General features: G+C 51.5%; 7 protein-coding genes across 7 annotated transcripts; 5 read left to right on the top strand and 2 right to left on the bottom strand.

Moving 5' to 3' along the window:
- Nucleotides 1–196: 196 nt before the first annotated feature.
- ASPBRDRAFT_190168 (phosphatidylinositol-3-phosphate-binding protein BEM1) lies at nucleotides 197–2,656 on the top strand (the record flags this gene model as incomplete). The annotated part of the gene is made up of 3 exons (XM_067620192.1): nucleotides 197–202; nucleotides 910–1,665; nucleotides 1,742–2,656. The coding sequence occupies 3 exons, from the start codon at nucleotides 197–199 to the stop codon at nucleotides 2,654–2,656; spliced, it is 1,677 nt and encodes a 558-aa protein (XP_067484067.1).
- Nucleotides 2,657–3,277: 621 nt separating this feature from the next.
- Nucleotides 3,278–5,687, top strand: ASPBRDRAFT_35996 (AFG1 family ATPase). Its single transcript, XM_067623418.1, has 4 exons — nucleotides 3,278–3,932; nucleotides 4,045–4,489; nucleotides 4,547–5,063; nucleotides 5,131–5,687. Exons 1-4 carry the CDS (start codon nucleotides 3,569–3,571, stop codon nucleotides 5,482–5,484), a joined length of 1,680 nt encoding a protein of 559 aa, XP_067484066.1. The 5' UTR covers nucleotides 3,278–3,568; the 3' UTR covers nucleotides 5,485–5,687.
- A 160-nt stretch (nucleotides 5,688–5,847) lies between these two features.
- Nucleotides 5,848–8,687, top strand: ASPBRDRAFT_35995 (uncharacterized protein). The gene is made up of 4 exons (XM_067623417.1): nucleotides 5,848–5,957; nucleotides 6,014–6,457; nucleotides 6,513–6,938; nucleotides 6,994–8,687. The coding sequence occupies exons 2-4, from the start codon at nucleotides 6,266–6,268 to the stop codon at nucleotides 8,545–8,547; spliced, it is 2,172 nt and encodes a 723-aa protein (XP_067484065.1). The 5' UTR covers nucleotides 5,848–5,957; nucleotides 6,014–6,265; the 3' UTR covers nucleotides 8,548–8,687.
- Nucleotides 8,688–8,789: 102 nt separating this feature from the next.
- Nucleotides 8,790–11,026, top strand: ASPBRDRAFT_216657 (putative di-, tri-valent inorganic cation transporter). Its single transcript, XM_067621964.1, has 10 exons — nucleotides 8,790–9,113; nucleotides 9,181–9,230; nucleotides 9,275–9,319; nucleotides 9,374–9,521; nucleotides 9,570–9,650; nucleotides 9,701–9,810; nucleotides 9,866–10,094; nucleotides 10,145–10,224; nucleotides 10,281–10,930; nucleotides 10,998–11,026. Exons 1-9 carry the CDS (start codon nucleotides 9,032–9,034, stop codon nucleotides 10,593–10,595), a joined length of 1,140 nt encoding a protein of 379 aa, XP_067484064.1. The 5' UTR covers nucleotides 8,790–9,031; the 3' UTR covers nucleotides 10,596–10,930; nucleotides 10,998–11,026.
- A 10-nt stretch (nucleotides 11,027–11,036) lies between these two features.
- Nucleotides 11,037–13,545, top strand: ASPBRDRAFT_216443 (uncharacterized protein). Its single transcript, XM_067621963.1, has 7 exons — nucleotides 11,037–11,665; nucleotides 11,735–11,833; nucleotides 11,887–11,960; nucleotides 12,017–12,116; nucleotides 12,176–12,597; nucleotides 12,656–12,779; nucleotides 12,848–13,545. Exons 1-7 carry the CDS (start codon nucleotides 11,390–11,392, stop codon nucleotides 13,406–13,408), a joined length of 1,656 nt encoding a protein of 551 aa, XP_067484063.1. The 5' UTR covers nucleotides 11,037–11,389; the 3' UTR covers nucleotides 13,409–13,545.
- Nucleotides 13,546–16,993, bottom strand: chsB (chitin synthase class II). The gene is made up of 4 exons (XM_067621965.1): nucleotides 15,109–16,993; nucleotides 14,872–15,056; nucleotides 14,645–14,811; nucleotides 13,546–14,586 (listed from the first exon to the last, which is right to left on the bottom strand). The coding sequence occupies exons 1-4, from the start codon at nucleotides 16,883–16,885 to the stop codon at nucleotides 13,683–13,685; spliced, it is 3,033 nt and encodes a 1,010-aa protein (XP_067484062.1). The 5' UTR covers nucleotides 16,886–16,993; the 3' UTR covers nucleotides 13,546–13,682.
- ASPBRDRAFT_201900 (uncharacterized protein) lies at nucleotides 16,742–17,429 on the bottom strand (the record flags this gene model as incomplete). Its single annotated transcript, XM_067621612.1, has 2 exons — nucleotides 16,742–17,147; nucleotides 17,191–17,429. 2 exons carry the CDS (start codon nucleotides 17,427–17,429, stop codon nucleotides 17,012–17,014), a joined length of 375 nt encoding a protein of 124 aa, XP_067484061.1. The 3' UTR covers nucleotides 16,742–17,011.
- Nucleotides 17,430–18,273: the final 844 nt, after the last annotated feature.

Genomic DNA, 18,273 nt, shown 5'->3' with positions numbered 1-18,273 from the left:
CTGCAGGCCTCACTCACACCAAACCCTACTCGTCCCCGTACTTACGTCTTGCCTTGCCTCGGCGGCTGAACTGGCGTTCCCGACCACCTGTGGGCACGGCCTTGGCTAGGTTGACCTGCCTAGGGAATATTATTCACTCAATCATTCCGACGTTCATTTATTTAGTTTCGCCGGAAGGAGAATTAGCAGACTAATAATGAAGGTACGTCGTTCCAAAGCAGGCAAAATTACTGCCTGCAACCCCTCGTTTTCCCGCCCCTCGTTTATCTCGATTGTCGCTTGTTCCGAGCGCCTTTTCCCGAAAAATTAGCACCTTGATTGATGACTGTTGCGCCCTTCCCTTTCTTCTGTTTGTCCTTTAACGATCATTATTGCCGCGCGCATTCCATCGGCTCTGGACTAATCTCCAACACCGCCAATTAATTAGGCCATTCGACGCTCTCTCAAAGGGGAGAAAGATCCCAAACCCCACCACCACCACCATAGTCACCACCACCTTTCTATTACTCCAAAGTCCGCCATCGCCATCCTTCCTCCAAAGAAGGTGTGTTACACCCTTTCCTTTCTTTAATTCTTTCCCCCCTCCCTTCACTTTTTCGCATTCTTAGTTGTCTTCTTCAAACCAATTTCCTTTTATTCTCCTTCCCGATTCCCAATTCTTCTCTTTCCACTCTTTCCATTTGTTTGCCCTTTCGGATCCTTGGTTGATCCTACCCTCCCCTCTTTTTCCCCCCCTGCCTTTACCCCTCCTTTCTCTATAGTCGCATCCCTTCAAAAAAAAAATATTACTGGGTTGTTTGTCTATTGTGATTGATTTTCCTGCGTGTTGTTTACCCTCGTTCGCCGACATTAGTCGAGCAGCCCATCCTTGGCAACCCGTTGTTGACCATATCCCTGTGCTGCGCGTAGGTCATCAAAGCGCTCTACGATTACCAACCGGAACCCGGAAACTCGCAGGAACTCGCCTTCAGCAAGGGAGACTTCTTTCACGTTATCAGCAGGGAGGACGATTTGGACTGGTACGAAGCGTGCAATCCGCTCATCCCTAGTGCGAGGGGGTTGGTTCCCGTGTCCTTCTTTGAAGTGATTGGCAAAAACGAGAGACACAGCGCCGGGTCGGTGGACTATCATAAGAAGAAAGAGCCGCACGACTCAGGCTTCTCCGATCGAGCTGCCTTCCCAGGTACAGACTTCATCAGCAATTCCTCCCGAAATAGCTTTCAACCCAGAATGTCGCAGTTGGGGAAGGGTTCGAGCGCCATGGTCTATGGCATCGTTCAGTACGACTTCCAGGCCGAGCGACCGGACGAACTAGACGCCAAAGCTGGCGAGGCCATTATTGTTATCGCCCAGTCCAACCAAGAATGGTTTGTCGCCAAACCCATCGGTCGCCTGGGTGGGCCAGGTCTCATTCCTGTCTCCTTCCTCGAACTTCGCGATATGCAGACCGGCCAAGCGGTCACCGATCCACTTGAAGCTGTGAGGCGTGCCGGCGTGCCGAAGGTGGAGGAGTGGAAGAAGATGACGGCCGAATACAAGAACAGCAGCATCACGCTGGGCAAAATCGACTCCGCTGGTGGCTCGTCGATGCAGTCCGTCACGTCGAGCATGGACAAGATGTCTATCGGACGTCAGAGTCAAATGAGCCAAAATGGCCAGTCCCAGGTAAGTCCCCGTGATCCCTCTTTTTGCCGCGCATCCGCGACTCCGAGGACTGTCGCCCTAACCTTCTTTGCGATAGGGCTACCACACTCGCAATGCCAGCAAAGGTTCGCTTGTGCAACAAGTTTCGCATCAGTCGCAGCAAAGTTACCACCAGTCGTTGATGGCGCCCATCGCGGCGTCTATTCCCCGGTACTGCTTTGACAACGACAAATACTGGTACATTATCGAAGCCAAAATGGAGGACGGCCGCTGCTGGGAGTTGGCCCGCTACTACCACGACTTTTACGATTTCCAGATCGCACTATTGACTCAGTTTGAGGAGGAAGCGGGTAACCGTGGCAAGCCGCGCACGCTGCCGTATATGCCAGGACCGGTCACCCATGTCACGGATGCCATCTCCAACGGCCGCCGACAGAATCTGGATGAATACATCAAGAAACTTTTGGCTATGCCTCCCCATATCTCTCGCTGCCAATTGGTCCGTCAGCTATTCGCTCCCCGCCCTGGTGACTTTGAAATCGACCCGAACGCATTCGGCGAAGAGACGCGGTTCTCCGGCGGCTCGCACCATTCTTCAGCACATGAGCCGGCACGGAGCGTGTCGCGCCAGTCGTCGCAGGCACCGATTGCCGTTCACGCAGAGCGCAACTCGCACCAGCGCGGTCAACCTTCCCTATCCCTTTCCAATGGCGGGCCCCCACCGATGAACCGCCAACCTAGCTCGTTAACACAGGTGTCGACGTCGAGCGGCGGCGCCATGAAAGTTAAGGTCTTCTTCCAAGACGATCTCATTGCTATCCGGGTCCCGAACGACATTAGCCTTCAGCAGCTCAAGGAGAAGCTCATGGACCGTCTGAAGATCCAGGATGAGATTATGGTTCAGTACAAGGACGAACCGTCCGGGACGTATGTCGATCTGGCCACGGACAGCGACCTGGACACGGCGATCCAGCGGAACTCCAAGCTCACACTATATGTTGGACTTGCATAGAAGCGTCATTTCATCACCCTCCGTCTATATCCCCCATAGATCTGTCTGTCATTGTTATCAGTTTCTTTTGTTGTCCGATTCTTGCACCCCGCTTGTGAAGGTGCATCGGGTGTCCCGGTGTTATGGTTCTTTTTCCTGTTGTCTCTGGTCATCAGCCTCTGAGCGGTTGTTATTGAATCACGAGGTTGATGCTTTGACAAGAATGACATGTCTGAAACGTTTACGCCATCATGTACCCTTTCTTTGTTTTTGAAGCTGCACTTTTCTGTTGTGTGGGCCATGGCTGATTGTTTCCCCTCCATACCCTGTTATCGTGATGTGCTATTGTCTTTTGTACATAAGTCTTCTCTTGCATATATATATTCTAGCTGTAGGCTATGACACCTACTGTTTACTATCTGCTTTTTTTTTTTTTTTTTGTGCTGCTAAAAGTAGAAATGTGGTAGGGGGGCCAACCACCGTTCACACAATAAACCAATGATTCACTCGGCCAAATAAGGCTTTGTCGGCTCTAGATCTGGGGGCCGATTCGTTGCCGCATTCCGAGTCACATGACAGGCCATCGGAATGCCTTTTCTGTGTTGCTTCGGTTCCCTTTCGCCGCGGAGTTCTGCTCTTCCGGTCAAAATCGGGACTCTTCAGAGGACGTTCTTTCTCACCTGCATACTTTGCATTCGACCTGTTGAGTCGACCTGTACATACTTGTCAGCGCGTGCATTCCTATCAAGCTCCAGTGCCCACTTGTCTGTCCCCGCTTCTTCGCCGCGTGGGCGCCGCACTTGACCGTCTCATTCGCCGAGTATTTGCCGACCGAACAACCTCGGGTTTAAGTCTCCACGACTTTGTCGCAACGCACATTCGATCCGACACACACACAACTTCCTTAGGCAGATTCCGTTATACACAACGTCCATGAGCGGATCCTCAGCGAAACTGTGTGCGGACTACTTGCCCGGCGCACTGAGGGCTCGGGGCCCTCTCCTGCGTGCCGTTCCTCGGGGCACTCGCCGGCCTGGCGCCAGGGAGTATAGACGGGGTGCTTATGGCGCGAACAACTCTCGCTATCGTCCCTCGGTGACCGCTCACCGCGTACCGGTCCGCGATACTGTAGATGTGAGGCTGTCGCAGGGTCAGTATGCGCGGCGCTTTGCGACAGCCGCCGAGGGGAAGGCTGTGGAGTTCGACGCTGCAGCTGGGATGCAGGGTGGTGGTCCGTTGGTGGAGTATGATCTCCGTGTGCAGCAGGGTCGTTTGCGAGATGATCCGTACCAGAGACGTATGTTGTGTTCCCATGTGAATTGTTTGTCTCCGGTTGAGCTGAGGTTCCTCCTGTAAAGGAGGTACTGAATGGATTACAGACGCTGACATGCTTGAATTGCTCTGAACAGAGATCATTGAGCAGTTGCAGGACCTGTACGAGAGACTGAGATCTTACAACCCTCCACCGGTCGTTCATCCGAGCGTCGAATCCCTCGATCCCAAGCCCAAGTCGTTCTTCGGTTCGCTGTTTGGACGCAACGCGAAGCAGGAAGTCACAATTCCCGAATCCCTCCCCAAGGGTCTATACATGTACGGCGACGTGGGTTGCGGCAAGACCATGCTTATGGATCTGTTCTACGAGACCCTCCCATCCAACATCAAGACCAAGACGCGCATCCACTTCCACAACTTCATGCAGGATGTGCACAAGCGCATGCACGTCGTCAAGATGAAATACGGCAACGACTTCGATGCGCTGCCTCTCGTGGCGGCTTCCATCGCAGAGGGATCGAGTGTGCTGTGTTTCGACGAGTTCCAGTGCACAGATGTTGCAGATGCGATGATTCTCCGGAGGTAGGTCACAGGCCAGCTTCACCAAAATGTCAACCATTCTCACCAACAAAACAACAGACTCCTCGAATCTCTCATGTCCCACGGTGTCCTCCTCGTCACCACCTCCAACCGTCACCCCGACGACCTCTACAAGAACGGCATCCAGCGCGAATCCTTCATTCCCTGCATCAACCTCCTCAAGACCGCCCTCGACGTAATCAACCTCAACTCTCCCACCGACTACCGCAAGATCCCCCGTCCTCCAGCAGCCGTTTACCACCACCCTCTGGGTCCAGATGCCGATCACCACGCCCAGAAATGGTTCGACTTCCTCGGCGACCCCATCAACGACCCCCCACACCCTGCCACGCAAGAAGTCTGGGGTCGCAAGATCCACGTGCCCTTGGCCAGCGGTAAAGCCGCTAAATTCAGCTTCCAGCAGCTCATCGGCAGCGCCACAGGCGCAGCTGATTACCTGGAACTCGTCCGAAACTACGAAGCCTTCATCATCACCGATGTGCCGGGCATGAACCTTACCCAGAGAGATCTGGCTAGACGGTTCATTACTTTCATTGATGCTGTCTATGAGAGTAGGGTGCGTGGTTCCCCCCTCCCCCACCTTTCCCCAACAATCAATCACATTAACTAAACGGTAACAATAGGCAAAACTCGTCCTAACCACCGAAGTCCCCCTCACCAACCTCTTCCTCTCGGCCGACGACGTCAAAAGCACTCTCACGGACGGCGCCAACGACGACGGCTCTGACCTCTCCGACGCGATGCGCATGATGATGGACGATCTGGGCTTATCGATGCAAGCGCTCAAAACGACCTCTATTTTCAGTGGTGATGAGGAGCGGTTCGCCTTCGCTCGAGCGTTGTCGCGTCTCTCCGAAATGGGGAGTAAGATGTGGGTAGAGCGCGGGTTGGGGGTGGGGATGGATGCGGATCATGGGAAGAGTGAACATGATGCTTATATAAAGGCGAGGAGTCGTTGGGGAGAGGATAATATGTGATTTTCTTTCTCTCCCTCCGCTTGTATACTTTTTGTGATTCGTTTAGAAAGGAGGAATCAGCGGTTGTTTTGTAGATGGTTGTTGGTTGGTTCTTCGTTGCATATATACTACTACTATACATACGTGTATACACTTTACAGTTACAGTTGCATTTACAGATTAGTATAGACGTTGGATTTGATGAATATGAATACATAGTTGCATTTCTCGTCTACACAGTATAACCAAGTCGTGTTATGGTCTATACAATCGTTACTAAGTTACCTCCGATAGAAGCCAGACCATGACGTCATTGACACCCCACAGCGATCTACCAGGAACTCTCAACAAACAAGTCTGTCTTTCTTTCACTTTCAGGGACATCAAAGTTCTCCACTCCCACAGGGTTCCATAGTAGTCTGCAGATCCTGTCATGCTTCTTAATGAATCATTGCCATTGGTCACAAAAAGCATAGCCAATGCGGTGGAGAATTGTACTTAGTAGTGTTGTCCGGACTCTAGTGCATCACTGACATCATGGATTCTGTAGGTTTCTTCGCCAGTTGAGTGGGCCAGCCATTGACTCTGGAAGCAATGATGGCGTTGCATCATGGTCTTGGTCCAGACTGTTTCCTGATCGATGCTTAGAAATAGAAGGCTGCTATTGGGGTTTCTGGCCGGTTTTGGTCGGATGAGTATATACATCTTGTCCCTTCTGGGGAGTACCTCCTCTTCTTCTTTCTCTCATCATTGTACCAGTGTGCGAGAAACACTGAGAATACTAACATACTTGAATTCTATCATGGCCAGCGAACAGTTCAACATGGTTACCAAACAGGATGATCTCGCCCGGGACACAGTCCAGCTTTCCGGAGTTCAACCCATGACCACAGACTATGGGATCAAGATCTCAGATCCGGATCATTGGCTTCGCGTCGTCGATGGGCAGCATAATGGTCCTTCGCTACTGGAGGATCCGATTGCGAGGGAGAAGGTATGATATAATATTATGCCTGACACATAATAAGTACTGTATTGACCCGGTGTAGATTATGCGCTTCGACCATGAACGGATCCCGGAACGAGTCGTGCATGCCCGTGGTGCTGGAGCCTTTGGAACTTTCAAGCTCCATCAGGCGATTCCTGATCTCTCGTCTGCTGGTGTTCTGAATGACACGGAGCGCGAAACTCCCGTCTTTGTCCGGTTTTCTACGGTCCAAGGGAGTCGAGGGAGTGCGGATACTGTTCGCGATGTTCGTGGCTTCGCGGTGAAGATGTACACCGCTGAAGGGAATTGGGATATTGTGGGCAATAATATCCCTGTTTTCTTTATTCAGGATGCTATCAAGTTCCCTGATGTTGTTCATTCGGTGAAGCCGGAGCCTCATAATGAGATTCCTCAGGGACAGAGTGCTCATAATAATTTCTGGGATTTTCAATACATGCATTCGGAGACTACTCATATGCAGCAATGGGTGGGTTTTCCTTTCTTTGAATTATTGCATGGGCTGCTAACTGATGGTTTACCAGATCATGTCGGATCGCGCTATTCCTCGTTCGTACCGTATGATGCAAGGCTTCGGTGTCAACACCTACTGTCTCGTCAATGACAAGGGGCAGCGCCACTTTGTCAAGTTTATTTTTACTCCTGAGCTCGGCGTCCATTCCCTCGTCTGGGACGAAGCGCTGAAGATCGCAGGCCAAGATCCTGACTTCCATCGGAAGGATCTGATGGATGCCATTGAGGCAGGCCAATACCCCAGGTGGAAGTTCGGCATCCAGGTGATTCCAGAAGAGAAGAAGAATGACTTTGAATTCGACATCCAGGATGCCACTAAGCTCTGGCCGGAGGAGCTTGTGCCAATCCAGTACATTGGTCAATTGGAGCTTAATCGCAATGTCGATGAATATTTCCCCCAAACCGAGCAAGTGGCTTTCTGCACCAGTCATATCGTACCCGGTATTGACTTCTCGGACGATCCCCTGCTCGTGGGCCGCAACTTCTCCTACTTTGATACACAGATCTCACGCTTGGGTCCTAATTGGCAAGAACTGCCAATTAACCGTCCCGTATGTCCGTATATGAGCCTGGTCAACCGGGATGGTCAAATGAGACACCGCATCACAAAGGGCAAGGTGAACTACTGGCCTAACCGGTTCGATGCGAATCCCCCAACCGCTCCGGCCCAGGGAGGATTTGCCACCTACCCCGAAAAGCAGCGGGGAGTAAAAGCTCGTGCATTGTCAGACAAATTCAGCGAGCATTTCAACCAGGCCCAGCTGTTCTACAACTCCCTCAGCCCCATAGAAAAGCTCCATGTTTCCAAGGCATTCTCCTTCGAACTGGACCATTGCGACGAGGAGATCGTGTATAAGCGCCTCTCGGAACGACTAGCTGTCGTTGACCTTCAACTGGCGAAGACTGTCGCGAAGAATGTTGGAGGCAACACGCCGACCAAGGCACCGAAGGAGAACGATGGAAAAACATCGAAGGGCCTGAGTCAATTTGACTACCTCTCTGACAGCGCGCAGATTGCTACCCGCCGAGTTGCCATCCTGATCGCTGATGGTTTCGACCTCAAATCATACGGAGACATGAAGAGCGCTTTGCAGAAGCAGAATGCATTTGTATTCACGATCGGATCCCAGCGTCAAGGTGTCACCTCCGAGTCAGGGGAGAAGGTGATCCCTGACCATCATTTCCCAGGAATGCGGTCCACGCTCTTCGACGCGACGTTTGTCCCCGGCGGAAAGCACGTTGGTGTGCTGGCGAAGAACGGCATCGCTAAGCACTGGATTGCCGAGTCCTTTGCGCACCTGAAGCCAATTGCTGGCGTCAACGAAGCAGTTGACTTTATTCGGAATCAAATTAACTTAGATGCGGTTAAATATGCCTCGAACGGTCAGGTTAAGGAGAGCTATGGAGTGGTGACTGCCCATGGTGCGCCGGCGGAGCTGCTGCAGGTATCGTCCAATATTGGTAGTGGGAGCAAGGGATTCGTTGACCAGTTCATTTGGCAAATCTCAAGACACAGAAATCGGCAGCGAGAACTAGATGGCTTGGTGGATGAGGTCGCTGCATAGTGGAGGGTTGGTCAACAATTAGTCATGAGATAATGATTAGCAATCCATCATGTTTGTCACTGTATTGTTTATAGCAAAAGCTTGAGAGGTAGCCAGCCGGCAGAACAATCAATCCCAGCAGCTTTGCAGTGGAAGTGTCACCAACATGGATTAATATACCGAGAGGGTACGTCAGCTGCATATGATGTGTGACATGGGTAATGGTGTGTGAATGTCGGAGCTGGATGGCACAACCAACCGTCTAGACTTTTACCAGCCACGTAGAGACATGAGAGCAACTTGTTTGCCTAGGTATAGGTACACCAGAAGGGATCTCTCACAACATGCCCCGTTAGCCTGGTTGGTGAAGCTCTTCGCATTCCAGCCCGGCCCGATTCCAATGTAAGGGGTAATAAGCCGGTAGCCTCACACCTGGCCTTGGGTACTTCTACAGCAAAAGGCCGTCTGGGCTTTGTCTCATCCTCATCTGAGGGAATTCGATATCATGGTGCTAAAGATCTCACGCGCCACGCGATTGACGGTGGTAGTCGCCATCTCCTCAGCATTCTTTGTGGCTGAGATCTCAGGTTGGCTCCCCTTCATCTCCCTGCAGGTCACTTCATTGCAAGCCTGGCTGATGCGACTGTACGGTAGTTGGATTTTACACACATTCCCTTGCTTTGGTGGCCGATGCTTTTCATTATGTATGTGTGGCCCATTGTTGCAAAGCAGTCACTGATAGATCTAGTTGAACGACCTGGTCGGATTTGTTGTCGCGCTCGTTGCTCTCAAGGTAATCCACGGCATTTTCAAGAAAGTTGCAGCAGGTACTGAAATCAAGCACCAGGTTTCCGAAGCAGGTGAATCGCCGAAAGCCTTATCTTTTGGCTGGCAACGAGCCCAGTTGCTGGGTGCCTTCTTCAATGGCGTCCTACTCTTCGCGCTTGGGATCAGCATCTTCCTACAGTCAATCGAGCGATTCATTACGCTCCAGCGTTGGTGCTCCATCTGTCAGCCAACTTCATTCGATTAATGTGCAACAGGTGTTGAGGATCCCAAGCTCATGTTCATCATGGGAGCCATCGGACTGACCCTTAATCTCATCAGCGCCACGTTTCTCCACGGTAATCCCGGCTTCAACAGCTAATGAGCGGCTCCAGTAACTGTTTTACAGAGCATCACCATCATGAGCATGGTCATGAACCTAGTTCAGAGGGCCTAGAAGAGCTTCCTGTACCGACAGCAGATGGCATTATTGATCCGGAACGACCAGGAAGTCCTAACGTTGGTACCTGAGCGGACTGAACAGCATTCAGCTGGCTGACTTTCTACCCGGTAGCACAATGACCACAAACACCTTTCGCATGGGGCTCGGACAGCCTCCCACGGACATGACCTAGGGATGCTGGGGGTCTTGATTCATGTTATAGGCGATGCGGCCAATAACGTTGGTGTGATGGCGGCGGCCTTGGTCATATGGTTCACTCACTATGGAGGACGATTCTATGCGGATCCTGGCACAAGCATGGGAATATCCATGATGATAATGCTGTCTTCAATTCCGCTGGGTATGTCGTATCCCCCCTTTAGATTCATGGATATTGAGCCCCCATGATAGTGCGGCGATGTGGAAGCATCCTACTAGAGAGCGCGCCCAATGGAGTCGACCTTGAGGATGTGAAACATGATCTGGAGAAGGTAAGACATAGAGATCCAGTTCATCGAGTACTTTCTCATCATTGAGCACTTGGCAGATCCCTGGTGTCCTATCCGTCCACGAACTACATATCTGGCGTCTAAACCAGCACAAGGCACTCGCATCGGTTCATGTGATGGTATCCGATTGTTCAGTATCGGATTTCCTGAAGTTGAGTAAGACCATAAACGAGTGTTTCCACGCATACGGGATTCATTCTACCACGCTTCAGCCGGAGATCGCCCGCCCGGAGGTGATCGCTGTGGGAAGGCCGACAGTAGAGGCTGAGGAGTTGAGTTCGCAGACAGAGATGTCGGAGAAGTGTCAGGTTATCTGTGGGACATTATGCGAAGAATTGACATGCTGTGGATAAAGGACAATTGGAAAGTGGAAATAAGAGGGAAAAGAAAGTATGGGGTATAAACGAAAAGGAGGAGGAGAAGGGTATGAAGATGAAGATGAAGATGAAGATGGAGATGGAGATGAATGTCACGGGGAGACAGGGTCATCTGACCTCGCATTTACTAGTCAGCTTGCAATGTCCCATCTTTGAATACTTCTCTTCCTCCACTTCATCCAAGACCATTCAGATGGTTATGCATTCATTCCCTTCGGTGTTTGTCCGAGTACCATTGATGAGATGTAATTCCACCTCTCGCCCCCAACTAGTACGCGGAACATATTCCGCCTGAGAGTGAACCTTCGGCTGTGCGTCTGTGATCCAACCACCACTCCTAGCAGATCTCCCCCGGTACTGACGGCCAATTATTGATAGTGAATAATTGAAGATACTAGGCGATGTCGGCATAGGAACACCATTCAGCGGTCTTCTGCCAGTTGCCGATAAACGCCACGACCTTGATAGGCAACTGCTGGCGACCAGATAAGGGGATCTCCACCCGAGGCATATCTCTCCGGAGCTAAGACATGCAGCGCAACTAGATGCATATCAGCTACTCCGACAAAGGCTACCCATTTATTGTGATTGGACTACATTCCGATTCCGAGATGTAGGCCTGTCCATCTCCTCATCTGCCTTGTCATGGAAGCCATTAGTGCATGCTCTTGACTGCCGTTTTAAACTGAACGCACTCCCCACCTTTCCCATGCCAGTCGCATTCCCCCATTTATCATTTCTCAACCCAGCATCCGTGAGCATCTTACACTATGTCGCTCTCATGGGAGCTCCAGGCGCAAAAGGCCAGGGACAACCTTCAGGGGTCAATCCCCAAACAATGGCTTCTCCCCGCACACAAGCTACCCTCGGCCGACCTGAAAAACGTGGAGGACTTTCCCCGCAAAAGCGGCCTTCTCTCGGCGAGAGAGCTCAGTATAACCGACATGTCTGCCGCTACTCTAGTGCAGAACATGGGGACTGGAAAGTTCACGGCAGAGGAGGTGGTCGTGGCTTTTCTCAAGCGATCCGTATTGGGTCACCAACTGGTACTGCTTAACTGCTTAAGTGCTTAACCATCTTGCCCGGGGTTTTGCGCGACTAACTATTGTTATCAGCTTAATTTCGCCACAGAGTTCCTAACCGACCGAGCAATTGCACGAGCTAAGGAACTGGATGAATATTATAGGCGGACCGGAAAGCTAGTTGGGCCCTTGGTGGGACTTCCCTATCAGCGGTACCGTACAATCCATAGACTAATATCTCGCAGCATGGTGTCCCGATAAGCGTCAAAGAGCATGTTGAGGTCAAGGGCCTTACGTGCAATGCCGGCTATGTGGCCTGGTATGACTATTTTCCCTTCCAGATACAGCTTCAGAGCCAGAAACTGATAGTACTAGGGTGGACGATGTTGCAACACAAGACGCCCTTATATTACAATGTCTCGAAAAGGCTGGAGCAGTCTTCCACGTACGAACCAACCAGCCGCAATCTCTCATGGTATGGATGCATCCCTACCTCACAGACAAGGTCCTTTCATGGCTAATCTACATATAAAGCACCTCTGCTGCAGCAATAACCTCACCGGAACAACGCTCAACCCGTACAACCGCACACTCAGTGCTGGGGGTTCCTCAGGTGGTGAAGGCGCTTCAACCGGCTTCAAATGCGCTCCCCTAGGCATCGGCACGGACATTGGAGGCTCGATCCGAGCCCCCGCTGCATTCTGTGGCTCCTATGGGTTCCGCCCAACAGCACTTCGCAACCCTATGACAGGTGCAAAGGCACCCGAGCCCGGCCACGAATCCATCCGCGGCGTAATCGGGCCTCTCGCCAGCCAGAGCGTCGAAGACATGGACCTCTTCCAGCAGGCCATCATCGACCAAGAGCCATGGGATATCGAAACCTCCTTGGCTCCTATCCCATGGAAGAGAGCCAAGCCCACCAAAGACATGACCGTAGCAATCATGTGGGATGACGGGTAAGCCGATCGCCATGCAAACGCAGACAAAGTATACAGCCAACTAAACAGACACCAGAGTTGTTCGCCCCCATCCCCCTATAACCCGTGCCCTCAAACACGCCAAAGCCAAGCTCCAAGCAGCCGGCATCAAGGTCGTCGACTGGGAACCTTACAAGCACAAGCACGGCTGGGACATCATCGTACGTCATACCCAATCAAGCACAACCCCCTAATGAGAAAAACCAAAGCTAACCACAAAAACCACCAGTCCGCCATGTACTTCCCCGACGGAGCCCTCAGCCAGCGCAAGCTCATCGCCCAAACAGGCGAACCAATTCTCCCTCTAACAGCCTGGGCATTCAATTACAGCAGTCCTACCCCGCTCACCGTCGGTGAATCCTGGGAGCTCAACGTCCAGCGCGACGTATACAGGGACGAATACCACGCGTTGATGAAATCGCGAGGCGTGGATTTCATTCTCTGCCCCGTATACGCGGGCGTTGCTTCCGTTCTCGGCGAATCCCACTACTGGAACTACACGGCTGTGTGGAACATCCTGGACCAACCGGCCGTCGTATTCCCATCTGGTTTGAGCGTGGATCCACAGCTAGATCAATTGACCAGTGAGGATAAGACATATCGGCCTCGAGGCGAAGTTGATCAGCGCGAATGGAGTAAGTATACCGGTCCGGAACGGTACGAAGGTGCGCCAATTGCGTTGCAGTTGGTGGGAAAGCATTTCAAGGATGAAGAAACGCTGGCTGCTGGTGCGTTGGTGGATGGTATACTGAAGGGGGCAGAGCAGATCACTACTAAAGCTATGCTGTGAGTTAAGCTGAGGGACGGGCATATAATGAAGTGAAATCCGATATCATTCATCGATCGATCGATCATTTACAAGCCATTATATCCATCCATCCATAACATCAATCATAACGAAGCATAAATACATACATGGAAATCCCAATCATCCATCATCAATAAGTTCGTAAGAAAAAGGGGGAAAAACAAAAAGAAAATCCAAACAAACCTATCTCACCGCCAGCATGGAAGCCAGATCTGGGCGATGAGATATATTTGAGAGGGGGTATATCAACACTAGATCACTTCCTCCAAAACATCGCCTTACCCGCCACTCTCTTCATTGACCACTTCGCCTCAGCAAACTTATCCTTCATACTAACGCCACCACCATACTTCAGCGCAGTACTACTCCTCCCACCACTCGAGCCCGAGACATGGCTCATATTAGCCAAATTGCCGGCGTCGAACTTAGTCTTCCCCTCGACGATCTTCTGCACGACAAGCAAGATCGCATACGTAGTGGATCCAATGACACGAATAAGGGCCAACACTACCACGGACCACAGAATGATAGCGAGGTAGACGTTCGTACCGCCTGCGTCCGGACCATAGACTTCCGAGATGGCCATGGCCAGAACGACGTTCGCTACCATCCAGATGGAGACCATGTATGTGCGGACGGCGCGGTAGTAGTCTTCTTGCATTTGGCTCTCGGTGATGGGGGCTTCGGGGACTTCGACTCGGTCGCGGAGGTTGCGGAGCGCGGCGTCGTAGCCGCTGTCAATATCGAGTTGTTCTGAGGGCATTTCAATTTGCACGGTTGTGCCGTTGATGACGCGCGCCGCTCCCAGATCCATGTTCAGGACGTTGTCACCTTTTGTTCCCCAGGAGACGTCGTGCGTGTTGCAGAAGGCGTAGACTTGAAGGGTGCAAATGTAGCTTGGTAACATGATGAAGTAGGCTGCTGAAGAGGTGAACATGTGCCAGGGATCGAGGTAGAGGAAGGAGGCGTAGAAGTATAAGCCCACTGTTGACAGCAGGGACATGACGATGTTGACGAATAGGCCGTCGCTCACTTCGAGGGACGTATCAACGCCGCATCGTGCTAAGATTTCGATCACCACCAAATACATGGTGCAGAAGATCGTATAGAACATGATGATTGCGTAGACGATGATGCCAGACATGTATAGCTTTTTGGCACTGCGAGAGTTGGGATTAGCCAGTCGTTTACGTGATTGGCGTTGTATGAATTACTCACCCTTGTGGTCGATTACCCATTGAAATGATAAACTGCAGACACATCACCAAAATGCAGGCGTATCTCAGAATCACGAATATGTATTTTCCAATATGGTGACCAAACGGATCAATCTTTTCGTCGGTAAGTGAGCCAGCGATGAAGTAGAATACCAAGTAGAAGTTTGCCTAATGGTGGGTGTGTCATGTCAGCGGAGTCCTCTAGCATGTCTGAGGGGTTAGACCTACCAAGCCAAAGTACGTGAAGATCAATTGCATGAATTGGTAGACACCCTCGATCTGCAGGAGAATCTTCCGAGCTAGCGAGTGGTCCGTTTTCCAAAGTTGCTTTCCATTGACGATGGAGTACACGGCCGCGAAGAAGGCACCGTTCAGCCAACGTCTTCTCTGTGAAATGAATTCGGGAATGGAATCTAGCAAGTATGTTAGCGACGTAACATCTCTCTTCTCGTCTTCATGGCTTACCTGGTACGTCGGTTTCACCAACAGCACTCTTCACAAACTTCAAGACCCAGCGCTCTTCCCTCTTGGCGACCAACTCCCAGCAGAGGATACGATCTTCTGCCAGGTACATGTTGGCTGTGAATACATCTGCATCTTGTCCATGTAGTGTCTCTCCCTTAAAGTATTGATTCAAAGGACCGTTGCCCTCGGCATCGTTCTGCAGTGCGAAGAATCGATACGCACTGAGCGCTCCGGGAAGCACAGTAATGTAGCCGAAGACAGATTCCAATGGCTTGTCCAAGATGTTGGACATCTTATACTCGAAGTTTTGACTGGCAACCAGAGGATTCAAAAGACCCAGCATACCCTTGCCTTTACCGGCCTTGATCTCACCAGCTGCTCCTGCAACGTTCGAGTTCTGGTCGAACGCTTTCCAGAGGTGGTAAAGGGCGGTAGGCGCAGGCTTAGTACCCACATCAAGCAGGATGCAGATGTTTGGCTGTAGTGCTCGACCAAAAGCGTTGAAGAACCAACGGTGTGAATTCAGCTTCTTTTTGTTGTGTTCTTTCAAGCAGAAGACAACCTGACACGGCATGATTCCCTTCTCAGCGCCCTTGAACTTCAAGTCAGGATCGAGCGATACTTGCGTCGTGTATTCATAGACGTGCGCGTTGACCTGCTTCTGGTTGACGATGTTCTTGGCGATACCTTCCTGGTAGACACCCAAAGCCGCCAGAGCGTTGAGGGTCCGCGGGTGCACTTTTTTACGACCGTCGGCAATGATGCAGACCACGATTTTCTTCCACCCGTCCTTACCCCATGTACGGGATTTGGATCGCGAGCAGAGGTGGGTGATGTTTCGCATCACGCCATGCATAGTCCGAGTGAAGCCGATCTCATCCTCGTTATACATCGTGATACAAATCAACAGCTCTGTCTCACGCATAGTGCTGCCAATCTGTTGGCGCAGCTTGTAGCCTCGCTGTGTGAAGTCGTCCGGGTCACAGGTCACTGCAGTGTATCGCATATGGGTGAATTCTCGATCATCCCGACGAGGCAAGAAAGAGTGCAGAATAGTAGGGATCTTGCACTCCAAGATCAGTTCACCGTTGATCAGTTGGACTTCTTTCGTTGACATCTGAGCCTCGCGAACACCTCGGCGGCCCTGCTTTTCTGGGGCTGGACCATAATGTATGTTAGGGTCAACCATTTCATCTGTTTCTTCCATTTCATCGTCCAGGTCAACTTTCGACATGGCATCCTTCTCATCTGTTATGATCGTAGACTCGCTCATGAAAGACTGCATGCTGGCTCGATTGTCGGCTCTAGGGTCAATTGTCCGTCCGCCGCCACCGAATACATCATCGTCGCCCGCATCGTTGATTGGGATGTTGGCGTCGTTTCCACCCGGGGCCGAAAAAAGCGGTGCTGGGGGCAACGGACGGCGAGGGCTCCCGCCATATCTCGAGCTGGGGGTGCCGGGTCGGGGACTACCGTTGAGATCCGCACGTTCGTATTGCGAGCTTGCGACCGAAGGGGGAGCTGGAGGTCTGGCCCAATTCCCAACACGGTTGGGCGACCAAGGCCGTGTGGGAGAACCAGGACGAGAGGTATAGTGTGGAACATCTACCGTTGATGCTGCTGGCGGAGGGATGGTCGGTACGTTTCCCAGGCTCGACACAGGCCGTGAGGGAGACTCGGTTGGTTCATAGGGATAGTATCGCTGGCGTTCACTTCTGCGGTTGTTTTGAGCACGCGAGTTAGCAGACCGCTTCATAACCATCATTTCGTAAATCATCTTGAAGGGAGTTGTGCCGGATGTCCGTAGACATCCCAGATACACGTAAGAGAGTGATAATGAGCCTCAGTTAAGCAGACAGTATATACTATGAGAACCACGGCATGCAAACTGACTGAGTATTTCTCAGTAACCAGGCTTGAGCTTTCCCCAGACAGTGGTTTTAACAGCATTGACCATGTCAACAAGGGGAGTAATGGTATGAAGCTCCGCGCCGTGGGGCAGATACCAAACAGAGTCATCGGAATGCCAGAAGCCATAGCTTAGTGTGATAAGATGGGAAAGAAAGAAAGGTTGCTACTTACTCTCCGTCATCAACATAGGGATCCCCATAGTGGTACTCCGAGCTAGCTCCCGTATCGGCACTCAAATCACTTTCTACCGTTGTGCTAGTTGGCAGCAATCGCATGGTAGCTCCATGCATACGCCCTGCTGCTGGAGGAGAGTCATGCTCGTTAAAGTATGTGTCCCCGTACGTATCATATGCCGGCGGCTCCTCTTCCTGGTTGTGGGCCGGCACATACATCCGCGACGAGTTGTTCATATTTATCTGCGTGTCACTCAGTCGCGCATAGTATTCGATGAGTGAATGTGGTTTCTCGGGTATATGGATGGTTACGGCTACCGCTGTTGAGATGATCTCAACTCCAAGTACGCAGATAGCACCGGCCTATGGAATCCTAGAGGTAACAGGTTCCAAAGTTAGCAAATCTGCGTTGTCCAGACAGTCCCAGATCCGGGGTGATGAGGAATGCGACTTACGATCCACAGAAGGCAGTTGGTTGCCCGGTAGAACCAGTAAACAAACCAAAGTATGTCAGAGATCTGGAGGAATGTATCGGGGAAACCAAGCGATCGGATAACGGCTGAAGAAGTAGAGTAGAACCTCGTATGCGAAATTCGAGCTTCCTTATAAACAAAGGCTGTGAACCACACCACAGACGCACACACAGAGCGTCAAACACAGAATGATGGCAGGTGATAAAGTGAACAGTAACCGATCAGTTCCGCCCCAGGCACTTCTTATGAAAATCACCTTGGATACGGGCGCCTAAACTGCCGTCGTAATCAGAGTGCGCCGACGAACAGCAGCGCCTGGAGAGAGTGGATATCACCAGGGCAACGGAAGCTTGGAGGAGCGAGCGGGGCGACCATCCTTGCAGCTGAGAGACATCATATGGATCAAGCGATCGTGCTAGGAGAGATCAGGAGACAGAATTTGAATGGCCATTGGCTCTGTTCGTAATTGTGGGCGCTTGGTTCCTGACGATGTTCCGGATATTCTGGTCCTTACTTTGTCTTTCTGGCGATTTCCTCGTGCGATTCCATGGGCGAGATCCCGCCCGGTTTCTCAGGCACCACCACCACTAGTTACCATCACCTGGAGC

Source organism: Aspergillus brasiliensis, assembly GCF_001889945.1.
Source record: "Aspergillus brasiliensis CBS 101740 unplaced genomic scaffold ASPBRscaffold_1, whole genome shotgun sequence".
Classification (NCBI taxonomy): Eukaryota; Fungi; Ascomycota; class Eurotiomycetes; order Eurotiales; family Aspergillaceae; genus Aspergillus; species Aspergillus brasiliensis.
Note: the sequence above shows the minus strand (reverse complement) of the source record. Positions and strands in the feature narration are given on the sequence as shown.